Source organism: Poecilia reticulata, chromosome 2 (assembly GCF_904066995.2).
Source record: "Poecilia reticulata chromosome 2, P_reticulata-male-v2, whole genome shotgun sequence".
Classification (NCBI taxonomy): domain Eukaryota; kingdom Metazoa; phylum Chordata; class Actinopteri; order Cyprinodontiformes; family Poeciliidae; genus Poecilia; species Poecilia reticulata.
The window spans coordinates 7,121,620-7,145,809 of record NC_088831.1 but is presented as its reverse complement, the minus strand read 5'-3'; the positions used below and the strand labels follow the sequence as shown (position 1 = coordinate 7,145,809).

Here is a 24,190-nt window from a genome sequence, read left to right as displayed (position 1 = left end):
CCTAATATATTTTACGCTCTAACGGAATCAAAAATGTTGTGACAAAGTACTTGTTTGTTGCATCTTTAGAGCACAGTATTTGAAGAAAGTTGGATATCACTTTCTTGTTTTTTTATGTCGCAAAAGCCCAACTCGGGAAAAGTTTCAACAAGGGTGTGTAGACTTTTGAGAGTAACTCTACACAAATTGAAATATTTTAAGCATTTATTTCTTTTATTAGTGATCAGAAGTGGACCGAGCCTGCTAGGTCTGCCTCCTTCTGATATGTCGCCTGTACCAGAAACCGTCACTGTTTGTGAGTTACAGCTGAAGAAAACCTAAAATTCAAATTACACATTTCAAATAATTTAACAATTTATTTTAAATGTTATAGAATGCACAACAATGACTTGTGGCTTATCAGAAAAGATAATTGTGGTAAGCTTACTGCATAAATAGAAATAAAAAAAATTCTTTATTTTCATTACCTGTGTAACAGGAAGGTGAGCAGAAAGAGAAGTGGAAGACAATCAGGGGTCGGGGATTAAACCTGAGGACTAATTTTGGGAGAAAGTGAATTTTGGGTTTTCATTAACCGTAAACCACAGTTATCAAAATAAAGAAAGGGAGATAAAAAGAGATAAATGCTTGAAATCTTTAACCAACAGAATGAGTTTTACATTTTGAACAAATTTAACTTTTTTGTACTGAGACATAATTTTACAAGCTGTAAACTAAAAGGCAAAAAGGTTCAAAGAAATCACAATGAAATCCTTATCTTTACAATTTTTTCTTTACATATCAAAGTAGCATTTTGGTTTCACAAAGCTTTTTTATCTTTTCAGATCCAAAACCTGGTCACAGGTGTCTTCAAACTTTGAAAGTCACATCTGTTTACCCGGGCAACACTGAGCTTCTTTGTCTGAACCACAGACAAAAATACACATAGCAAGGGATTAAAACGGAAAATAAACTTAATGTTTAGATATTCTGTAGTAAACTGTCAAATAAAAACATCTTGAAATAGCGCAATTTGCATTCCTTTAAATTTTCGTCAAGTCTCTGTCAACAAGTCTCACTCTCAACCACTTAGTCCTCTCATGTGGAAATATAAAACAATTTCACTTTGTTACTACTTACACATATGACTCTCTAACTCTTCTTGTTGCTGAGGTTACTACATTGTCCCAGATGTTCAAATAAATTGTTAAATTGTTCGTACATCTGCCCCCTTACAGGTTTCTTTTGTTTTTGTTTTCTTGACAAACTGAAAATTTTTAACTGAAGCATTTAACGTTGGACAATAATAATCTAAGTAAATAAGTAAAAATATTTGACATTTGGAGAAAATATTTTGTGGGCTGACGAGAAATAAACGTGGTGGTGGTAGACGTTATCTTTGCTTGATATAATCTGAAACATCGAAGTGTGACAAAAAAAGCAAAAAACATGAAATCTGTAAAGGAGGAAATACTTTTTGTAGTGGTGCACATTTTACCATCAGCAAATTATTCACCCCTTGTATAACGTCTGTGGCGTTGAGCTCATGAACAGGCTAGTCTGTCCTTTACTGACTAACGTTCAGCTGCCAGAAGGCAAACTCTTGGTGTTCTCGGTGCACAGCTTCTTATTTCCGTACTCCTGCTCAGTCTGCCGGCTGTGCTTCCGAATACAACCATCTAGAGAAACAACGAGGTCACAGTGTTTCACGTAAAAACATAAAACACAGTTGAAGTGAAAAAGCACGAGGACAGAGCTGTAACTTACTTGCGACATGAGAAGACGGTTCAGGAGGAATAGAAGGGCTCCTTTGCCACTGCGAGAAAATAGACATGTCTTACTTTACTCCTTAAAGCGACAGTATGAAAAATATTTTTTGTACATGTTGTGACAGTACAGTGTGAGACAGATAATCTGTGAAAAATCTCCTTGCGCTATTGTTACGGCCCAAGGCCTTTTCCTCTGGGTCTCTAACATCCATGTCTTTAATTGGTGCTGATTGGAAGTGGAGGCAGCTGGCCAGTGTCTCCAGATCCACCTTAAGACTCACCACTTCCTCTGACTGATCAGCTCTTTTCTTTCCGTCTCCCTGCCACTCTCTCCCTTTGTCCCTTTCTTTCCCAACCAGTTATGACTTTTGTTAAATAAATTCCTTTTTAAGTTATTCCATGCATTGCTTCCCTTTCATTTGTTATGGTTTAAGAGCCAGACCATAACAAATTGGGGGCTCGTTCAAATTTATGTTAGTTTTGTTGAGTTAGTTAAGTGGTAAACATTGTTTGTTAATTTAACTGGGAAGCTAGTGTGGAAATCTTGAGTTTAGTTTTGGGAAAATGATTTTTTATTTTTTTTTTCTCTCTTCTCTGGTTTGGTGTAAGTTACCTGATTTTGTCCTTTCTGATGAGCTCATTGGTAAGTCTTAATTGTTGACTGATTTGTGCAATTCATTATGTCTCATCTGAACTGATTCCCCTGTAGGCCTCAGCGTGTCTCCCCTTTGGGATTCATGTGCTCAAAAACAGTAGTGTGGGATCATATGGTTGGAGCAGTTGTCTCGGGGGCACGGCCATGGTGTTGGGGGGGGTTGCCAATTTTTTGGTCGCCTTTTCCACTCTATTGGTATTAAGTGCATAAATACCCACCGTCCCTGATCTCTGAAGACTAGGGTTGAGCTAGAAAGTTTCTGATAGGCAGTTAGAGGGGAGGTTTGGGTTGATTGGTTTGTGTTGCACAGATTGTCAGCAATTAAAAGTTTGAAACACTGTTTTGTGATTAAGACTTTAAGTCATGTCTGTGGAAGACTTTAATAAATCTCCATCGGCAGGATTTTTGGAGCAGTGTTCTAGAGAACAACTAGTAAAAATTGCTGAACACTATAAAATAAGTGTCGGTGATAAAAGGTTGAAAGACAATGTTAAAGCAATTTTAAAGGAGAATTTAATTGAGATGGGTGTTTTGTCGTCACCTTCCAGACCTGACGATTTGGGTGCTCAGGTTGTAAAGTCTGACGTTTTGGATTTTGAACAACAAAAAGATGTTAAGGTTGAGAATGCAACTGGAGAAAGAAAAGGAGTTGGCTTTAGAGAGGTTACGACAGCAGGCAGATTTGGATAAGGCTCTTGCTTTGGAAAAAATTAGACAGGAAATTGAATTGGCAAGAATAAATTTGGAAAGTGAGAAATTAAATCTGGTGAAAGATGGCAAATTGTCTGCGGAATCTTGTGTTGGGGACTCAAAATGCAAACCCTCTGATGTATTAAATGACTTGCGTTTGGTGCCTAAGTTCAGTGAAAAGGATGTTGATACTTTTTTCACTTTGTTTGAAAGGGTTGCAGACACAAGAGATTGGTCTGATTCAGACCGCATAATTTTGCTTCAGTGTGTTTTGATTGGTCGTGCTCAGGAAGCGTTTTCTATGTTGAGCTTGAATGATGGCCAAGATTATGCCAAGGTTAAAGCTGCAATATTGAAAGCATATGAATTAGTCCCTGAAGCATATAGACAAAAGTTTAGAAACTGGAAAAAAGGTGACAAAACTTATGTGGAGTTTGCAAGAGATTTGGAAATTCATTTCAACCGATGGTGCACTTCCTCTGATGTTAAGACACTTGGTGATCTCTGTAATTTAATGGTTTTGGAACAATTTAAAAACTCTGTTTCTCATAATATTGCAGTGTACATTAATGAACAGAAGGTTAAAACTGTGTCAGAAGCTGCAGTTTTGGCTGATGATTTTGTCTTGACACATAAAGATGCAAGTGGAGAGCACGCAGAGAGCACACATTCTGGAGGTTCTTTTTTGGATCGCAGTAACCATGATCTGGACAAAATTTGTAATTATTGTCACAGAAAAGGTCATTGGAAAAAAGACTGTGCTTTGCTGAAATCCAGAAATTAAAATGGAACTCAGGTTAAACCAGCAGCGTTTGCTGCATCAGTTTCTGTGAATGTTCCTCACAAAATGGCTGAAGTGTCATCTTCTGGGAAACCTGACTTGAGTTCTTACAAACCATTTCTGTTGGAGGGACATGTTTCTTTGGTTGGGAGTGACGTTAAGATGCCAGTTACAATCTTAAGAGATACTGGTGCATACGATTCATTCATTTTGGCATCCGTTTTACCTTTTTCAGATGAGTCTGACACTGGATTATCTATACCTGTGTTGGGTATGGGCCTGTCTGTGTTTTGTGTTCCAGTACATAAACTTGTGCTCCATTCAGAGTTGTTTGAAGGAGAAGTAAGAATGGGTGTAAGACCAGCGCTGCCTGTGATGGGTGTTACAGTTATACTGGGGAACAATATAGCTGGAGGGAAAGTCTGGCCTGATCAACCAGAGTCTCCAGTTGTTGTTTCAGTACCTTTGATCAGCAGTGGTCCTGATGAAAATGAAAAATCAGACCCTGACATTTTTCAAGCAGTGATGTGACTGTTTGGTTTTGTGGAGATGTTGACTCGCTTTTGGTTGATGCCCTTTTGGTGTTGCTGGCTGTGAGACGGCAGTAACTTTGAGTATGGTGCTGGACCATGCTAAGGGTCATCGTGTTGTGGGTGTCGCTCTCCATAATTTGTTGGTCACTTGCTTTGTTACCTGACTTTGTGGAGCAACGTTTTGTGGTAGTGGACCACTTGTTGCTGTGATCTTTTGTGTTGGGTAACACCAGTTCAGATCTGGTTGGATTACTGGTTATTGCTTTTGCGAGTGGTAACTGGGTGAATCCATTTTGATTTGGCTGTGAACCTGTGGTAGGTCACTTGTGTGTCAGGTTTGTGTTCCTATGTGGGTTCAGGGCCTCTGACTGTATTTACGGATCATAATCCTTTGACCTTCTTAAATTCTTTTTGCTGCCCAAATCAAAGGCTGGTGAGATGGTCATTGTTTCTGCAGTCTTTTTCCTTAGATATTTATCATATCAAGGGGAAGGATAATGTCATCGCGGATGCCTTGTCAAGAGCACCAAGACAGTAACATTTTTTCTTTTCTTCTCTCCTACCTGTCTAATAGTCACTTCAAGGTACCAGTTGTTGTGTATGGATGGGATCGGAGAGAATCTAAGTTTTGTTTCATTTCAGCTGGTCTGAGATATTAGTGCACTTAATTTTGTTTTTCTCTATTTCCAGATGTTAATGCACAGGTTGCCCAGGGTTCCAGTGGGGACCCTGTCTTGAAGAGGGGGGGTGTTACGGCCCAAGGCCTTTTCCTCTGGGTCTCTAACATCCATGTCTTTAATTGGTGCTGATTGGAAGTGGAGGCAGCTGGCCAGTGTCTCCAGATCCACCTTAAGACTCACCACTTCCTCTGACTGATCAGCTCTTTTCTTTCCGTCTCCCTGCCACTCTCTCCCTTTGTCCCTTTCTTTCCCAACCAGTTATGACTTTTGTTAAATAAATTCCTTTTTAAGTTATTCCATGCATTGCTTCCCTTTCATTTGTTATGGTTTAAGAGCCAGACCATAACACTATCTGCACAAATACACCACTCAGTCAGAAACAACCAATCTGAAACAGGAGGCGGGCTGGCCTTAGTGCTGTCAATCATGCTTGTGTTGGAAAAATAAATATTAATTCTCTCTGATGCTAACTTACAACAAACTTGCTGATGTCCTCCAGGGTGCTAAATCTCAGGTAGGAAATGTCCCCCTTGTCTTTGTCCCTGTCCTGGTCCGAGGTGTAGAGGTGTGTGATTCCGGCCCCTCTTATCAAAGGGATACACTCGTCACATGGACATTTGGTCAGAAACATCATGGTTAGCTCCTCTGGTTTGACGTCTCGCGTCCTGAAAACACAAAGACGGAGGAGACATCCATCAGTCAAGAGAGACAAATCAGACTTGACAGGAAGGTGTTGTTAAACGAGCTGACCTGAAGGTGAGGGCGTTCTGTTCTGCGTGGATGATATATCTGTATTTGCGTCTCTGACGGTCCTCCTGTGTACAGTCCATTTGGGGGTACTCTGCGTACTCGGAGCCTGCAGGGTAGGCGTTGTACCCGCAACCCACCAAATCCAGGCAGCCTGTTCCTCGACAGCCAGCCTGGGATGAGGGAGGTCAAGATATATATTGTTTTTACATTTGTGATTGGAGTATCCCTTACTTTTAGGAACTGGTTTACAGACAGATTGAAATTAAGTAAAAGGGTGCCACCTGCTGGAAAACGACATGGCAGTCACTCAAGAATTAGTCAGGACACTTGAATTATCTGCTTTGTACCATTGCACTATGAACTGTAAAAACTGAACAAAAAAACAAATAATAATTAATTCCAATTTAGAGTTCCCATCACACAAAAGAGTGGTAAAGTTTTATTGTAGAGACTAAAGCTTTATGTTGAAATACAAAAAATTGCGGAGTTCTTACCGACCGCCCTCTTGCCCAGATAACGGCACCCACTCCCACTTTTGGATCCTCTGGAATGACAATGGCAAAAAAAAAAACAACAAAAAGAAAAAAAAAAGTGGTGAAAAATAGACCAGTCAGACATCAACACTGTAGCATAACCATGTCCTAATCATGTTGTTTTAGAAATACATCCTGCAAGCTTGCATAAATATCTTATCACCAAAAGACTTCAATCAATTTGTGTGTTTAAAATACTAGAGGGTAATGAAGCAGAATTTAATGGAAATGTTTGTTTACGTCAGTGCGTAAATAAAAAAGTTGAACATATATAACAAATACAGATTTGTCACACAAATATTGTTGCTTTAGATCATTATGGCTTCAAGCTTATGGAAATCCAAGAAGAAAGCTGTACCATGTCCAATCAGCAGGGGGCCCTGTTGGACACAGCAATTTAGTAAGAACTTATTTCATAACACTTCATCTCTTGTTTGTACAATAAATGACAGAAAATGAAATTGTGTAAATTGCTCAGAGTAAAATTCTATTATCTGTGTAATAAAGTTTCTTTATTTTAAGAACTCTTGCTCATCAATAATGACCAAGGTCTTATTTTCCAACCATTTAGCTAATTGAGCATTAAAAATCAAAGAGATGACCTGGCAACTTGCTGTTAGCAGTAAACACTCATACTGAAATGCAATAGAGCTTTAACTCAAATCAAGCATCCTGTTAAACCAGTCTAATTCTTATTACATTGTCAACAATACCAGTGATAACTAGGTTAGCACGTGATCTCTAAACTGCGGGTGTTTAAAAGGGAGCATGTGGATCATTTGCGGACTGATTTTGAGAGGCCAAATGAGAATGAATTCAATAAACTGACTTTTGTATTAAAATCTACTTAGAAAAATGTTGGATGGAACACAAAGTGATCGTAATTTTTCCAAGCTTTCTGATTTCCTTCTATTTTCATGATATGACCACATCTACTCATGAAAAGTATACCTTGGTGCACCCAAATATAATTTTTATTAATGTATTAAAAATTGGCTAAATACAGTCAAATGAAGACTGACCTAAATCCGGTTTTTATTGCTGAGAATAGACAAAATATTTTTTTCAGTTTTCTTTAGTCAAGCCCAAAATAATACACAAGTTGCCTGAAAGCCTCTCATTTATTAAGGGAATTTGTATCAACAATCCTGTTCCTAAAAAAAAAAAAAAACTGATTACTTTAGTTGCTTAATTAAAATAGTTGTTGCGTCTCTAAAATAAAATCACATTTTTGGCGATTTTAATTTTTAAAAATATGCTTTTTTTTGTCGATAATTTTGACTGTTTTGGCCCATGTGATTAAAAGTTTAGCACCCCTCCTCTATAGTTATATTCTAAGTTAAGTTGTTAATACTACACTGATATATATATATATATATATATATATATATATATATTAGGATGATCTGCTCTAAATCCCTCTGTGGTCTGAGTTGTTGTTTTCTTTAGCGGCGTCAAACCAACCTGTCCTGTATGCCAGTAGCCTGGCCTGGATGATGCAGTGGCGAGCCACCTCCTGAGACACGGCCCCTGGATGAGGAGGCGTAGTTCCACAGTTTTCCCTGAATCACAAAAACTATTATCAATAAGAAAAAAAAGCAACTATTTAAGAACCTAGTTTTTGATGAAAATAAAATAAGTTCCCAACCTGTAGAAACCATATTGGTTTTGAGGGAGCGCTGCAGCCACAGCAGCCAGAACCTCCACCAGCGCCGCCATGTTGTTCCTCAGGTTGGAGAAGTAGGGCTCCACACAGAGGTTCTCCAGGCCCATTTGGATCAAAATCTCCTTGTGCTGCTGAGATGTTCCAACCAAGAACTGTCTGGAAAATTCTCTGAAGTGTCTTAGACGTTGTCTGAAAACAAATTTAGTGTTTTAAACACAAAAACATAAAATTTTGTGTAAATGAAACGGAGTCCAGCCTGTGATTATTTTAGTGTCCTTGTCCTTTAGATGGGACGTTCATTTGGACGCCTGGTGGTGTCTGATAACCACTCAAGAAAAACAAGCATCACTTCACAATCTTTACATTTAAATTATCAGAAACAATAAGAACAAAAAAAGAAAAATAGCTGCTAAAATGAAAGTAAAACTCTTTATTGGTATACTCACCAGTTTTTAATTGTTAATGCATCCTTGACAAATGTCAGGTTGTTGGAATGTGTTAAAATAAAAGTAATAGAATATTTTTTGAAGTAATGCGCAAATCTTTAAGATCACTTTCATCAGACTGAAAAACATTCTACTGAGGTTTTGGAAGATTGTAGGCAAGTCTGGATGTTTCGTGTTTTTAGGAAGCAAATCTTTATGGACGAAAATGCCAGTAAATATAGAAATAAAAATGAAAGAAAAAATTATTTTGTTTCTATATTTCATGCTAATTTTGGCAGGATCGTTTACTTCAATTATTATTCACAGTCTTCAATATCTTATAGTAAATAAATAGTGTGGAGAATTTTTGTAATTCTTTTCTGACTGGTATCTTTTGCACTAATCCTGTCCAAAGTTTGGCAACTAGTTGAACTGTGCAGAATCTACATTGTATATACATACAATATATATATATATATATATATATGTACTGCACATACATATATACATACGTATGTGCAGTATGGTGAGTTTACCTGTTGAACAGGTCCTGTTCGTTCATTCCTGGGTCATCCTCGGCCATCCTCTTCATGAAATCGCTCTCCCTGGACGTCTCCTCAACAAACTGCAGCAGACCAGGCGCCAGCGGCTGAAGTAGCACGCAGATGTGAGGACGGCTGTTGGACTTCAGCTTCTCTACTGCAACTGCATCCAGGACAACGTCTTCTGTCACAGAGAGCGACGTGCTGCTGGCGCTTGTTTGGGTCAGCATGCTGATCTCCGGATCCCCGGGCCAAAAGGAGATCTGACTGACTCCAGCTGAGGGAGAGAAAAAGCGCTGAGACAATTCCAAAGTTCAGTGTGTTGCCGGTGTACAACAACCCCTAATAAAAGCCAGCATAGATAACGTTGATGTAGATTAAACTACCAAGACGACAATCTTCAAATCCTGACACAATAAAGTAACATCTTGAGATGATGATTGTAGGATAAATGAAAATTGTTAATTGCTATTTTTATTGCTCTCACGTATCTATGTTATTTAATGTAACAAATATGTTGAGTTTTCATCTGGGTATTGGTTTGAAATTAGACAAAAATGAAAAGAGAACTACATCTATGGCAGATAAATGAAACGGAAAGCCCATTAAAATGCAGCATCTGCAATTATTGCTGCCCTTAACTATACACTTCCTTAGTTTTCCTTTCCGCAGAAAGCATTCTTCTGATTGACTGTGTCTAAACCACTCCCGTAGTTATTGTTGCAGTGTGCTCGCCTTTGTTTTCTCTTTAATGGAAAGTTCTTCTGACATAGTGATGTGTTTTCTGTTGCTTTGTTTCCTGAAAGAAACTATCGACACATCTACTCCTACCGTTATCTTTATCTACTTAAGTTTTTTTTTCTACTTTAGTTTTTCTTTCCCAAAGAGAAAAGTCCTGGGTCTGATTGACTACATCTCTTCATAAGCTGCAGCATTTATTTATTTGTTGTGTTGCTATATCTTCCCAAATTGCAACCATTAATTGGTACATTGATACATTTATGTTAGATTTTGATTATTCTGTGCTTGCTTGCTCTAGAATTTATTTTTGTAGACATTTATAATTGATGATGTCATCCAGAATATGTTACTGTGGAGTAGTCTCTGCTCTGTGTATTGAGCTGTTAGGGTGTCATTGGGCTGTCTTCAGTCAGAAGCCTCTTTAAATTGCTGCAAGCCTGTCTGCTACTGGAGTTCCTTCCAGTCCACAGCGACTCTATGAAGATACTTGGATGACATTTAATTTCCCTTTGGGATGAATAAATTATTTCAGAATTGAATATGAAGGAAAATAATCGCATGTTTTTGATACTTGCTAATGAGAGGGAACTGTAGTAAAGTCAGCTGCACTTCCCTGGATTTGTATATGTATATTTTACTCATCATGAGCGACTGAATACGTCCAACTAGACAGTATATATTTGAATCCATTATTACAATGTATGGGAATATAATAAACTGTTAAATTTTGAGAAAATGTTAGTCTATATTAATCAGTCTCAACTTTTTTTTCACCATTTATGATCATCTTAAGGCAAGTGGCACAAGGTCTCCTGGAGAAGTAGAGCTGACAGCCGGCCAGTTTTGCACCGTGCTGAATGATGGCTGCTTGTGCTGCGTGAAGGTCGACTCCAGAACAGTGGAGTCCCAAGATTTTCCCTTGATGCACCACCACCAAACCAGTCCCACGGATCTGAAATGGAGAACAGGCATTAAAAATGTCCCTATCGCTCTGGTGTGTGCACATCAATGTTCATAGAATCTGCCTTTGTGCAGCTTTTACACTGACCTGACTGCGTTCACTGTCCTCAGGTTGATCCCGAGGGAATACCTCCATCCACAAGCTCAACAAGGTAAACATGTTCACCTTTGACAACCTGGGGTCGTGACCTTGGTGACGACACCATACATTTATAAAAACAATACTGGGATGAGTTATCACTGTAATGCTTTAACTCTGCTGGTAAAATGTGCAAAGCTGACTGAGACATAGCCAAAAGACAATTAAAACTAGAAATGTTGCATTTCCTGTGAAAATGCAAAGTGTGAATGCTGAATGCTTTCACTGAAAGTGGCAAAAGCATTTGAAGTCAACTGCTGAAGACTTGCAGAAATATAAGAAGTCATTTCCAGGTGTTAAAAGTTTTTTTTTTTTAAATGGCCTCTGTCTTGTTTCCTCCCTGACAGCCCAGAAACTGGGTGATTCATTGTACCTAGCTAGACAGGAGATGAAACATCATCTGTAAAACACAAATTACATTTTATATTTAATTCTCAATTCTGCCACAGGAGGAAGATATTCCTGTTTCTCCATTCATTTCAGTGGGGATGAAAAACCTATAAAAAGCTGAATATTATATAAAAACGTATAGTATAAATATTATGAATACCAAAAGATGTAGCCAGCATTAGAAGAGCAAGCTGAACACAGCATTCACACTAATAATCTGTTACAACTAATATATTATTAAGATATAACTTATCACAGTAGGTATGTCATTATAGCATTTGTATATATTCTGTTAGTAAATATTTGGATTTTCTGCAATATAGAATGAGAATATTATCCTGGTAAGGACTATATACACAAAAATCAGCTAATTTGGAAGTATTACTCTGTAAAAAAAACACTACACTGTAATATTATTAAAGCGTTACATAAGCAAAGTTATATTGCTATATTACAGTGAAGGACACTTAAAAGCTATGGTTGTTTTTAACCAACCTATGCTTTTAAAACCATACCTTTCAAAAGCAACCATTTAAAAGCTGTGGTTGCCTTTAAGTGTCACTGCTGTATCTGTAGGAAACCGGCTGTTACATGGCATAAGACAGAAACCTATGCTGCTGAAACATGAAGCTTCTTCCATCCAGCTCACCTTGTATCTTGCTATCAGTCTGGGTGCTGCTGTCTTTCGTTTCTCGGCACGGCCCGGTCTGGACCTGTTCGGTTCGGTTCCATGTACCGTCCATTCAGAAAGTAAACCAGGGAGCAGTAGATAGATTTCGTTTCAATCGCAGATGCGACAAGAGGAAGACTACTTAGGGTACAAACATTGACCCTGTTTAAAGCTTACAAGGCGGACTAGCACCGATTCTGGTTGCTTCTTTCACAATAAGAGCTGTAATTAGCAACTGTTACCGCTAACAACCGTAGTTATATTTAAAACTTTTCTCCAATTTTCACAGTGGAGTAGAAACATCAAAAGTTAGATTAAAGTTACATTTGCCTAGAAAACGTAATTCCAGTTTAAATAACCCACCAACGCAAAAATCAACATCTTATTTTTGTGCGACGATTAGGGGCACTTTGCGGTTAATTTTTCCTAACTTGACTAATCTGGTCTACTTCCGCAAACTTCCTGGATGTTCCTCCTTAGGCTGACCGAGTCCCACGTGAGCAGTTCCGCCATATTGTGAGTGGCTTTTAACTTTATTTTCTACAACTCAAAAGTCAACTCTGTTCAATCCAATCATACACCCATTCCAATTGATGTTAGCAATTCCAAGAAATTCTTATTTAGAATAAATTTTTTCAAAGAAACCGATAACCTTAGAGTGGATTGGTATTGGATACAGATCAAATATTGGAGCTGAATTAAAAGGTGATTCAGTAACATTAGTTCAAGGGTGTGGCCATTTTTTGTAACCGTCACATTTATCCTGACATTTGTGATTTACAAAAATACAGATTAAAATGTCATGTTTTTATTATGACAAGAAGTTGGCCCTTAAAAAAAAAAGAAGTAATGTACAATTGTGAGAGTGTACCTCCCTTGGTACAAGTGTGGTCTGGGGGCCATTTCGAGCCCCTGGATATTTTTTGCGGCCCGATTTTCAGTTGGAGAATGACACAATTTACAATGGTTGTTGACGCAAATGGAGGCTTTTTTTGTGCCAAATTATAACAAAAAATTACCATCTTCCCACAATGGAAAATATAAGGAACACTAAAGTAGCTGTCTTTTCTTAATACATTTTGCAAAATTTTGTTTAAGTTTTGGATTTACAAATCCCTACTAATATGTAACAATTTACATATTTAATATGACATGGTCAGTTTATTATTGAGCTGGAAGAAAAAATTATTCTGGAATTTTAGCTCAACCATTTTTTGGCCCATGTCACAAAAAGTGTACAAGTCAAAAACTCCAGCATTGCTTATTTCAAGGTCTTTATTTATTCAGACAAAGAGCATCTTAAAACTAAATATAAAAAAGCAAAAATCATTGCAAGTATTTAACAGCAAATCAACTCAAGGATTTTAGACTTGTGTGTTTAAGTTTGCAGATATGAGCTTAAGAAAAACAAAAATATATATATAAAAATACATGTTAAGGAAAATCACATCTTCAGTTTCAATTTCCATATTTATAGAAAAAATAAAAACTGTAAACCTCAACCTTATCATTAACTGCCCATTGACCTGCTTTATTAGATATGAAACAGTCCCTAAACAGAACACAAACTAAGACCCAAGATCAAATTCCAGGTTGTTGAGAAAATGAAACTGAAACAGATCTTCCTTTGTCCTCCTGCAGACTAATTTGGTCAATAACATTTATTTTTATCAAGCACACCCAGGCAGCAGGACTCCTATTCAGTCTTTATTACTTTATGAATAAAGTAACCAAACATATGTATTAAGTTATGTCAAATATTGATTTAAATCAATTTCAAAACATATACATTAGCAGAGAAACAAGAAAGCTTAGAACATTGTAACAGCGCACAACCTTAGCAAAGACTCTAGTGCAACGTCCTTGAAAGTAAACGCTCAAATCTCTTCAAAAAGCAAGTTTGACTTTATAATGCAGGCGAGATTAGGTGCTACAGAGCAAAGTCCAAAAACAGTCGTTTTGAACTTAAAATATCTTAAACGGTAACAATCAACCAAATGACCTGCACTAATCTAAATGACTTGAACAGATGATACAATTTAAAACTTCAAATGTGGCTTAACCTGGAGCTTTGAATGCAGCACAAAGATGAGCTGCAGAACAGTGCTACCAGCCAGTCGTTCCTGCCTTTCGGTTCCTCATGTGCATTGTGCAGTTAAATACAGTGGAATGTAAGAACTGGTTAAGAAAACTGCATTAAAGAGCACATGCAGCATGTTTGTGAACATTCAGAATGACTCCACAGGAATTGGCCAAAGTGCTGATTTAAAATCCGTAGGTAACTACCGTCAGTTCAATATGGCATGCTGAACCTGCAGCACACCTGCGTTTAAAGAGTGAGAAAGCAAGAGCAACGCTCAGTTTTTGAAGGCTCCACAGCGGCTGGCTCGGCTGATAAACTCTTTGAGCATGACTCCGTCTACTTCCCAGAAAGCTGTGGTCTGAGTCACCCGAGTCATGTGATTTACACAAAACTTAAAGCAAAATTCTTCAAGGTCCTGGAAAACAAAATAAAACAATTATGATTAGATCCAAGAGTGGTACAGAACAGTAAAGTGAAATGAATCAGAGCAAATTAGAAGAAATGTTTAGGATGATATTACTCATGCATCTGTTTAAGTGCACACTAATTGGAGAAATGCAAGTTTTCATAATGCTTCAGCTTTTTCACCACCAACTTATTTTATTGGAATGTCATAACAGAGTAGCACATACTTAGGAAGTGGTTTAACAAATTTTTTCAGCCCCTCCGAGTCAATACTTTGCAGGAAAACCTTTTAATACAATTACATTTGCAAATCTCGTCTCCACCAGCATTGCATGTGTAGAAACGACTATTTTGCGTGACAAAATGTAAAAATCTTTAAAGGCATGAACATTTTTTGGAAGACACTGCATCTGCGAAGGTGGGAAAAGCGGTACATTAATTTTCTGGTCATGTTAAAATATACTTTAGATGATCAATTTTGGTCACATGTTAAACATTAGATTCGATCAGATATGGTATTAAGAGTACAAAGTGTTTACAATGGGGAGCAATTCTCCAAATACCATTACCTCTGCGTCATATCGAATGGCTGCAGACAGCAAGGTGAAGGCGTTTTCTACAGTAATTCCCCTCTTGATTATCTGCTGACACAGACGTTTCAGGTGGTTTTCACAGTAAGACGTAGCCAGATCCAACAAGCCTGAACCAAAGATACAAACGTCACAAAATGCGTCGACCTAAAGCAAAGATTATCGGACATATTTGGAAAATGTGGGTTTCGTCTTACCAATGGCGTCCTCAGGTGGCAGATCGACAGCGTCTGTGTAGAGAAACTGCAGGAAAGATCTGTAGACGGAATACGAGAACTGGCCGATCTCGATCACCTCCTGCTGATCTTCTGTCCACTGGGAGCGAAACATCAAGCGGAAATGCTCACACCTAACAGCACACAAAACACCTTCATTTATGCTGAGGAGAAGGTAGAGTACTTGTGAAAGGATAAAAGTCAAATGTTTGTGATTAGGTTTTTGTTTTTTTTATCCGTTGTTTGGCCCTTCTTCTAACGGCGCTCTGCCCAATTAGACAACAGAGAAGCTCAAACGTTCAAATTCAGTTTCATTCCCAGACAGAAATAAACGAACCTGATCTTCAGGACAGCTTTGTGAACATAAATATATTTTCCGTCAACGCTGAACTTAAGGTCGGAGGTGTCTGGACAGTCAAACTCTTCCCTGAGAGCCTCGGAAATCGTCTTGAAGTCATCATATTCTGAAATAATGAGCCAGTTCAATGGCGTTCATTTTATTGCATACTTAGTGAATACAGTACACTAATTATTTTCATACCTGATAAAGACGAGTAAGAAACCTTAAAATGAATACATCTTTGATGGCAATGGCAAATTCTCACACTGACAATTTATTCATTAGATTTCTTCCACCCTTATTAATTTCCAGTTAACAGTAGGGGTGCGAATAATTGTGGGTTTGTAAATGAAGAAAACATGGATTTTTCCCCCTCAAATTTTCAGTATGAGAATACGTTACCACTGTAAAAGACTGATTTAGTTCATGTTTTCTTGCGCATCTTTACCAGGGGTGGGGAAAAGTTGTGGAGGGCGCTGTGAGCGAGTTTGTCCACATCGTTTTATTTTACCCATAGATACGAGGCGCCACGTCACTGGGGGCGTAGCGAAGCAGGCGAACACATCATCCGTGCTGCTGAGGTGGGTGAGGCGAGGACATGAGATCAACTGGCCTCGACACTGACCCCACATGTACACCTGGGAAAACAGGTATTTGAATTAGCATTTTAATATACAACCATTTGGAGATATAGGCAAGGAAGAGCCAATGATGCATGCTGTAAAGTAAGTTATTTGCAGTGCTGTGGCCACGTCTGAAGTGATCATCCTTCATTTATTTAGATTTTTTTTGTTGACCAATTAAGGGTGGTTTGAACCTGATCTGTACTTTAGTTTTTCAAAGCAGGCATTTACACTTGCTTTCACTGTTAGGTTGATCTGTTTAGCTGCGAACTTGATTTGGACTGGATTTATTTATAGCTCAATTCTGATGGGTTCCAAATTTGACTGACTGGCTTGATTGGGAAAATTTCTTAGTTTGACTTGCTATAAACTTGAATGATTACCTGTAAGATTTATCTTGTTTCATTGTTAAACTTTAATAAGTACTAGACTGAATTACTTATCTAGATCTGACTAACTTTCAGTTTCATTCTGGTTAGCTTGACTTTGAAAAGCTTTACAATTTTATACTTTTTGACATTTTCCCTGTCAAAACCTCTGAGGTAGATGTTTGTAGTTTTAAACAAATCATTTTAACAAGAAATGTGAAAAAAAAAAAAAGTTTCCTGAACAATTCTGTCCATATATAAATATTGCAAAGATAAAAATCAATGTGTACCTGGCCGCTTGAAGTCCTGACTGCTGAAGTGTGTGTCGAGTGGCATGCTGCGATCTCTACAACCCTACAGGATTACATATTTATTTATACACAGCACAGAAACACATGATGTTCATCTGCCCTGAAGCCATTGTGTATGAAAAGGAAAATGATCATTTTGCCAAGTGCCTACTGCTTCTAGCTTCCTGTGGTAGTTGAAGTAGAGAGGGTTGAAACAAAGAGAGGAAGCAGGGAGGCTAAATCCCAAAAGGAAAAAGAACCTTTAGTTTAAAATGCGTTCCCTTCCACTTTACCTCTCTTTGTCAGCCATGATTTGTACAGGACTGAGATGGTTGTTCTTATTGCCAGTTCCTAGTTGACCATAAGTATTTGCTCCCCAGGCAAACAGTAGTCCTTCATCTGTTAGGGCCAAGCAGTGTCCGTATCCTGAAACAATCTGGACAGTAGGTAAAGAGCTGTTGGAGTTGAATTTGGCATTCAACCAACGCAGTTAGACAGTTGTAAACCATGATTACTTTAAAGCTACACAGCAAGTTAGAAAGTTCTTACTTGTTGAATGCACAACCCTTGAAGCGTAGTAAGGCGACAAGGAGAAAGCTGATTACCATTGTTCCCAGTTCCTAGCTGCCCGTTTCCATTGTAGCCCCAACCGTAAATCTAAAAGTAAAAAAACGATGCATCAAGTCCAGGCTCTTAGAAGGATTAGACAAAAATTAAACACAGCATCATCACCTCTCCGTTGTCAACTAGAGCCATGGAGGATGCTTGTCCACATGTGATGCTCACTGTAGTCTTGCCCTGCAGGCTGCTGCAGACTTTCCTTGGGTACGGCTGGTTGGCTGTGGAGCCTGAACCCACCTGGCCACAGTTGTTGTAACCCCATGCAAACACCTGGGGAGAAGGTGGTAATGTTAGAGACTCAAAAAAAACATATGCATAATGTACCGTTTTGGGCGTCATGGTGACTAAATATTAATATAATCCAACTATCATTGCCCTGCCCTTCATTTTTGAATGAGGCAATCTCCTGTTTTTAGTCTCTTGATACATGTTGTACATTACCAATAACAGGCAAGGTGATAATAAAAGTAACTCCTACCTCTCCATCGTGAGTGAGAGCCAGAGAATGATGCGAGCCGCATGCCACCTCCATCACTTTCTTGTTCTGTAGGTTCACCGTGATCGCCACGGCTGAAAATCCCGGGTTGGTTGTGCCGTTTCCCAGCTGACTGTAACCGTTGTGACCCCAGGCAAACAGCTGTCCATCTGAGAGACGGCAACAGATACACATCCTTTACTCTGATTTTAGAAGTTACAAACACAAACAGCATGAAAACTAAAGTGAGTTTAATTAGCTGCAAGCTAGTTTAAAGTGTTATGACTTGTTTGTTATGGGTGATTAAATCCCAAGCATGTTTGCCTTCAAGCCACACCAAACTAAAAACCATGATCAAATATCTCTTCACAAGCTTATCTTCAAGCTAACGCCCTTCTGCTTGATGTGCTGAGGCTGTGAGGGAGTGCTGTATCCATGCACATTCATGGAAAGTTAGGAGGGTGTAAAAAGTAGTTAAAAAAATTTACACAAACAACAGAGACAACTGCAGTATTTACAGAACAGTAAAGGAAAAATTCCAGTTTTGATAGGAGAAAAAAAAAAAAAACAATTGAAAATTAATCTTCAAGTTGTTATGCATATGATTAAACTACTGAGACATTTCACATGTTGACGTTATTCCCCAGAATAACACAGATTCTAAAAGTCACATGTCATAAGATTTAAACTTAAATTAGGAGACTTTAGCATTTTACAACCACTAAAGGAGCAAAACACAGACTTCCTGTGTACAGACTAAATGAGTGTAATAACCTGCCTTCTGAAGCCAACAGGACATGAGGTCCACTGCCGTAGCTGAGGCTGACGATCTTCTTTCCCTGCAGGAAGTCCAGTTTCTTTGGCACAATGGTGCTCACACTGTCACCTGTCCCAAGGCAGCCACTGCAGTTTAGACCAAATACATACACCTAAAAATAAAAATTAAAAATAAAAATTAAAGAAAATTTGTGCATTTCACATAATAGCCTCATTTATATGCAACACTGCAACTTCAAGTAGCTTCCTCCACACCTACTGGCAATTCGGAAAGATTTTCCTTCAGGATTATCCCTGTTGAAGAGGAAGTATACCTGCAGCTGCCACCACCATGTTTAGGGATATGTGCAGTGTTCATTTTCTGCCCCACGTAGCATTTTGCATGCAAGCACAAAGCCTCATTTGGTCTCCTGTAAACAGAGCACCTTCTACCACATGCTGGTTTTGTTCGCAAACGACAAACAGGACTTCTTTTTAACAATGGCCAGCCTTTTATAAAAACACAGACACCTGGTCCATGTCCTAAAAATCACAATAGAATACATTGAAGTTTGTGGTAAGGTGTGGAGAAAGTTCAAGACGTGAATACCTTGTGTGTGTGACTTAAAACGGTTTGTGCTCACATCATTTTCTTGAGTGACGTAGATGGCTTCGTTCGCTGATGTCCCAAAGACACAGGCCTGACGGACCGTGGCTCGCTCCTCGATGCTCAGCAGCGAGAACAGGGGCCATTTACTGACATCTACCATGGCTGCTGCTAATTTAAACTCCCTCGCAGCGATGATAAGGAAAAGTCAGTAATGAAAGAGTTCAGGAAAATGGTGGGAGTTTTTAGGGGAAGGGAGGAAGTTAAAAGGTGGAGAAACATTCCTGCAGACAGAAATGAAGAGATGGTTAAAACAAAGAAAATACTTTTATACATCGTTTTTATTATAGTGTCAAAAACCAGAGCATCATTTATCAAAAGTTGCTTTGAAGAAACAACGTTTGTCCTTTAGATCAGCCATCCTGGTTTTGACTGTGATTTTATAGTTATGGATAGCATTCATTATAATGCTTAATCCTTCAACTGCTGAGTAACTAATCCAGCTCCTCTTCCTTCAAAAACTATTGAACTAAACAAAGATAGTGTCATACTTTGTCAACTGGACTCTTGAAAGCCACGAGAAACATGTTGTACTACTAGGTAAGCAGGGAACTCTTGAATTGCTGAATTTTTAAGTTGTTTGGCTGTTAGACAAAAACTTATCAGCTATATACAACTGCGTCATTTCTCTCAAGTACTCTCTTTTTAACCAAAAAGCAAAAATACCTTTATATATTTTAGTCACTCGTGTGAGGCACCACGTCAAGGTGAAGGTAAATTACGCATGATTAGCTTAGTAAGTTAAGCATTTTCATCGAGCTCTTCTTTCCTAAAGCATCTCCTTACAACGACAAACCTTTAGACAGGAAATAATAGAGCAACGTTGTTTCTGCCCTACCTACATAAACATAAAAAAAAAACATTTCTATACTATTTACAAAACTCCTACAAAATTCACGGAGTAAAATTGCTTACCGGGTGTAGTAAATAAAGACAGTTGCCTAGGATAAACTGCCCGTCTTCTTTGTCTTCTTCTGGATCGTTTTATTGGCGGGTTTCTTCTTTGTGTGACTGCAGCTTCGATTTAGTAGCCATGGTAATACAATGCTGCCCCTTCCGGTCAACAGCTTAATCGCTGTTACAAAAACAAGCAAACAAAAAAAAAACAAAAAGACAAATTGGATGCATATTTACATTCAATTAGACTAAAGGTTAATTATTTTTAGCACAGCTAGAATTGCATTTGCTTTAATCCAAAGTAATAAAAGAAGTAAAAAGAAAAAAAAATCAGAATTTTAAAAAACGTTATTCAGTTCAATACAGTTTATGTGTTGGGTTTCAAGTCCTTTTATGCAGTCCGTGTGATCCAACTGATGAGGGCGTCAGGGAGTAGCAGTTCTAGTCCGTCGCAGGTGTTTCCACACACCTGTTTCCACCTCATGCGCCAAAGTGCAGATGCCAATGTCAACCAGTAGTGGTAAGGCTTCGAGCCCCATATATGCCAAGTGTCTCTTGGTGTTACTCCTTGCCTTTTTCTCTCCCTCGTCAGAAACATATGGACCAATCAGAGCTCTGATGTACAATGAGTCTTGATTATTAAGGGCTTTATGTGTGGGTGGAGCGCTTCCATACATTAACTCATTTGTGTATTTTCATGTACACAAAAATTATTTGACGATAAAAACAAGTCAAATAATATAAGTATTTCTTATAAGACTGTCGTAATATTTTTTTAGATTTGTGTAAGGTGGAGGTTGAAAAACTCATCACCGCGTCATGGACTTGTAGTTACCTTACATGGACAGCAGATGGCGTACGTTCACATAGATTTAGATTATTTGCTTCTCGAAAGCCACAGGGAACGGAGAGGTGCAACACGTGATCGTTGCAGGTTTTATCGATATTCATGTATCTTTCTACGCCATCAGATTAAGTGTTGAATGTAATAATCAGCAGATCCTGTTGATGATCTTTGGCATTAATAGAAAAAGTGGGAAGATGAAGAGCCTATTCCAAAAGTTTTTAAGTTTGAACAAAATATGTAAGCTACAAAATGTGAAGCCCTAAGCAGTAACCTACTAGTGTTGCACTAAGCTGTGCCCTGCAGTCATCTGATATGCCCTGGCCTGGAAGAAGCCTGAGTTTTAATTTTCTATCTGAGCCAACAGATCAATATGTCAACTGCTCTGTGTAAAGCCACATCTCCCACAGAGGCTCTCATTCCACAAATCTGCCACTCAGGGGTAAGTGTGGTTACTTTGGAGGATTAAAAAACACCTTTTCTTTATGACTCAAATATTCTATAAATTTGTGACTCAGCTGCAGGGGCTGTAAGCAACTTTATTCTCGGAAGTTCTTTGTTTTATCTTCAGGTAGTAATTTCAGCTAGCTCAGTTTTAAAATATGCTGATTTCCTGCCCAGATCGGACACAGATATACTTGGCAGTCAGATTGTTCACAGCAGTTAGGTTAAATATTACTGGTTAGTATGATCACTGTGAATAAAAAACACTCCCTGAATTTATTTCAATCCTGTTTCTTTGATAGAATGACTTAGGTGTTGCATTTTTATTTAGATTTACTTACCTTTGTTCAGATTTTTAAAGGAGATTGTTCTTGTCTGTGCAATAAAACACATGAACCTTCCAGTGGTTCTAGTTTCTTCTAAAGTTGGACTCTGACGTAAGTTTTTCACCGTGCACACATGCATGCATGACTTACTGTTTCTTTTTGGTTCCATCTCCGCTGCAGATCTTGCCAGAATGGTGACATCATAATAACGAGTAAAGAGTTAGCTTGTGGAGCTTAGCGTTACGATCCTTGGTTGTTTGAGTTTTGATCTTTTCCTACTTTATTTACGCGTAATAGGTCTTGACTCAGTTTATTTCTCTGTTTATTATTGTTGGAGAGGTGTTGCCATATTAGATAATTCTCGTATTCTGTGCATTTTGTTTTATTCTCTTACAATAGTTTCAGGCCTTCTTTTGTTTATAGACCCTTTTCAGTCTTAGTTCATCTTGTTTTGTGCTAGTCTCCTTCCCTCGGTCTCCACACTGTTTTTCTGGCACTGCTCTATAACATCTCCTGTGGTTAGCTCATCTGGTTTCCTTTGCCATTTTCCACCCCTGCCTCAGTATTTAAGCTCTTAGTTTTTCATTGTTTCCTGATGGATTCTTCCGTTTCTCTGTCTGTCCATAAACAACATTGGACTTAACTGTAGGTCTTTACTTTGACTAAGCCATTCTAACATATGCTTATGCTTTGATCTAAACCTTTACATTGTAGCCGTTTAGTGTTTAGTCGTCTAGGCGTCAACCTAATTCAACAAAGGAAACCAACTAGAGAGTAAATGTTGTTTTTACATTTTCTGCCTCTCTGGCAAACAAAAAGGTTAACAGCCTATTCTCAGTCTGTGGTTGCCTGCTGCAGCAGCATGTGTGGATTCAGCACTGTGGACAATGCCAGCTTTGGCTCTGAGTGAACATTCACTGCAGCACACCGAAACCCCCTCCCTACCCCCTCCCCCCCAAACAAAACAAAAAACAAAAAAAAAACTGCAGCGCTGAACACGGCACAAGCCTGTGTTTTTACTTGATAATAAAAAACCCCATCCTGCTTGTTCAAGCAAACCGGAACAAAACAAAACACTGATTTGATGAGGCACTCTAATCTATCGGAGCTTGAACATCTTAATGTTGCATGCGAGTCGTGCAACAGGTTGCCAACAACATACACTGCGTTTGGATATGGAGTGTAGTTTTGGAGCTTCTGCAGCTCAAAAGGCGGAGCAGCAAAGAAGAAAAAACGGTTTTCCCTCTGGATGAGTAATGCCTCTGCGCCGCATGCCTCCTCTCTCTCTCTCTCTCTCTGGTTGTCAGTCACATATTGACGGTGTGGGGAACCACGTGTCTTCACTAACTGGAAACTTCCTCCACCCCAGTTGGGCTGCAGCAAACTGCACTAGAAAGCCGGAGGTAGCTGCTTCCTTCAAAATAAAAGTTATGACAGAGAGCTTGAGTTGTTTGCTCTGATTTGCACTAAGACAAGAAAGTGTGACAGACTGGTAAAAAAGAAAAAAAAAAAGAAAACGTATTTTCTGCATTATTAGGCATTCAGTTTTTTTAATCATGCAGCAAAGTAGCTTTGAATATTAGCTTAACATTTAAATAAATTCAAGGTAGTAAATTAGTATTCATGCTGCTGAAACTTTCCCCATTCTATCAGGCCAAATCTCCAAAGTCCAACATATTTCACTGGGTTTTATTCAATAGATGAACAAGCACGGCATTGTTATAAACTGGAAGGAAAACATATATTTTTACTGTAATTTCTGTAGTTTTACAGAAAAATGCATAAAATATATTTTTTTCATTCATATTCTGGATTCAACACCGTATAGAACCACCGTTTGCTCCATCAGCTGATTTGTCCAATAATGAGAGAACAACAATGCTCGTTCAGTTTATCAGTTGGGGTTAGGTCTATGTTTTTACTAGGCCATTTTAGCACATATCCTTGCCTTGTAGAGTTGGCTAAACTGGAAGATGCATATCTGCCCCCAACCTCAAGTCTTCTGTAACCTGTAACAGGTTTTCTTCCAGGATTTTCCTGCATTTTGCATCATCAACTTTGACCAAGTTCCCCCCACAGCATGATGGGGCCATCACCTTGTTTCACCATAGTGGTGTGTTTAAGATAATTAGGAGTTAGTTTTTTTTGTGTCCACCTCTCCTACAAGATTTGCTCAAAGCAGACGTGTTTTGGCTTTCTTTCAACAATTACTTCCTTCTTGCCGTTTTTTTTCTCTCTTCTGCAAACCAAACCACTGCGCGAACATGCGTGGATCGATGGTGCCATGTCTTATTTTGATGCCGCAAACCGGAACAAATGTTTGTTGTAACCGCTTCCACTTAC

The 24,190-nt window shown here is 38.5% G+C and overlaps 2 protein-coding genes across 5 annotated transcripts; both read right to left on the bottom strand.

Moving 5' to 3' along the window:
• Positions 1 to 100: 100 nt before the first annotated feature.
• Positions 101 to 12,415, bottom strand: cdadc1 (cytidine and dCMP deaminase domain containing 1). Its single transcript, XM_008426908.3, has 11 exons — positions 11,883 to 12,415; positions 10,793 to 10,893; positions 10,519 to 10,696; positions 8,998 to 9,280; positions 8,019 to 8,225; positions 7,835 to 7,932; positions 6,332 to 6,381; positions 5,838 to 6,007; positions 5,563 to 5,752; positions 1,747 to 1,795; positions 101 to 1,658 (listed from the first exon to the last, which is right to left on the bottom strand). Exons 1-11 carry the CDS (start codon positions 11,974 to 11,976, stop codon positions 1,561 to 1,563), a joined length of 1,518 nt encoding a protein of 505 aa, XP_008425130.2. The 5' UTR covers positions 11,977 to 12,415; the 3' UTR covers positions 101 to 1,560.
• Positions 12,416 to 13,160: 745 nt separating this feature from the next.
• On the bottom strand, positions 13,161 to 20,824 carry rcbtb1 (regulator of chromosome condensation (RCC1) and BTB (POZ) domain containing protein 1). Of its 4 annotated transcripts, XM_008426878.3 has the most exons (14): positions 20,598 to 20,819; positions 20,252 to 20,411; positions 19,314 to 19,560; positions 18,692 to 18,842; positions 17,917 to 18,083; positions 17,550 to 17,708; positions 17,367 to 17,474; positions 17,111 to 17,253; positions 16,818 to 16,881; positions 16,048 to 16,174; positions 15,534 to 15,660; positions 15,179 to 15,330; positions 14,961 to 15,091; positions 13,161 to 14,401 (listed from the first exon to the last, which is right to left on the bottom strand). In XM_008426878.3, the coding sequence occupies exons 3-14, from the start codon at positions 19,437 to 19,439 to the stop codon at positions 14,261 to 14,263; spliced, it is 1,596 nt and encodes a 531-aa protein (XP_008425100.1). In that variant the 5' UTR covers positions 19,440 to 19,560; positions 20,252 to 20,411; positions 20,598 to 20,819; the 3' UTR covers positions 13,161 to 14,260. The 4 variants fall into 4 exon arrangements, with proteins under 4 accessions (XP_008425100.1, XP_008425108.1, XP_008425117.1 ...); XM_008426886.3 differs by lacking the exons at positions 20,252 to 20,411; positions 20,598 to 20,819 and adding an exon at positions 20,003 to 20,146; XM_008426895.3 differs by lacking the exons at positions 20,252 to 20,411; positions 20,598 to 20,819 and having other exon boundaries at positions 18,688 to 18,842; positions 19,280 to 19,373.
• Positions 20,825 to 24,190: the final 3,366 nt, after the last annotated feature.

Excerpts from the sequence above, each read along its gene's own strand:
- cdadc1 (XM_008426908.3), bottom strand. The coding sequence starts at position 11,976 with ATGGACGGTACATGGAACCGAACCGAACAGGTCCAGACCGGGCCGTGC. Across the intron at positions 6,008-6,331 it reads TCTGGGCAAGAGGGCGGTCG|GCTGGCTGTCGAGGAACAGG; the intron begins GTAAGAACTCCG and ends CCCTCATCCCAG. Across the intron at positions 5,753-5,837 it reads CAGAACGCCCTCACCTTCAG|GACGCGAGACGTCAAACCAG; the intron begins GTCAGCTCGTTT and ends TTGTGTTTTCAG.
- rcbtb1 (XM_008426878.3), bottom strand. The coding sequence starts at position 19,439 with ATGGTAGATGTCAGTAAATGGCCCCTGTTCTCGCTGCTGAGCATCGAG. Across the intron at positions 17,254-17,366 it reads AAGGGTTGTGCATTCAACAA|ATTGTTTCAGGATACGGACA; the intron begins GTAAGAACTTTC and ends CCTACTGTCCAG. Across the intron at positions 15,331-15,533 it reads AAAGCTGTCCTGAAGATCAG|GTGTGAGCATTTCCGCTTGA; the intron begins GTTCGTTTATTT and ends GTGTGCTGTTAG.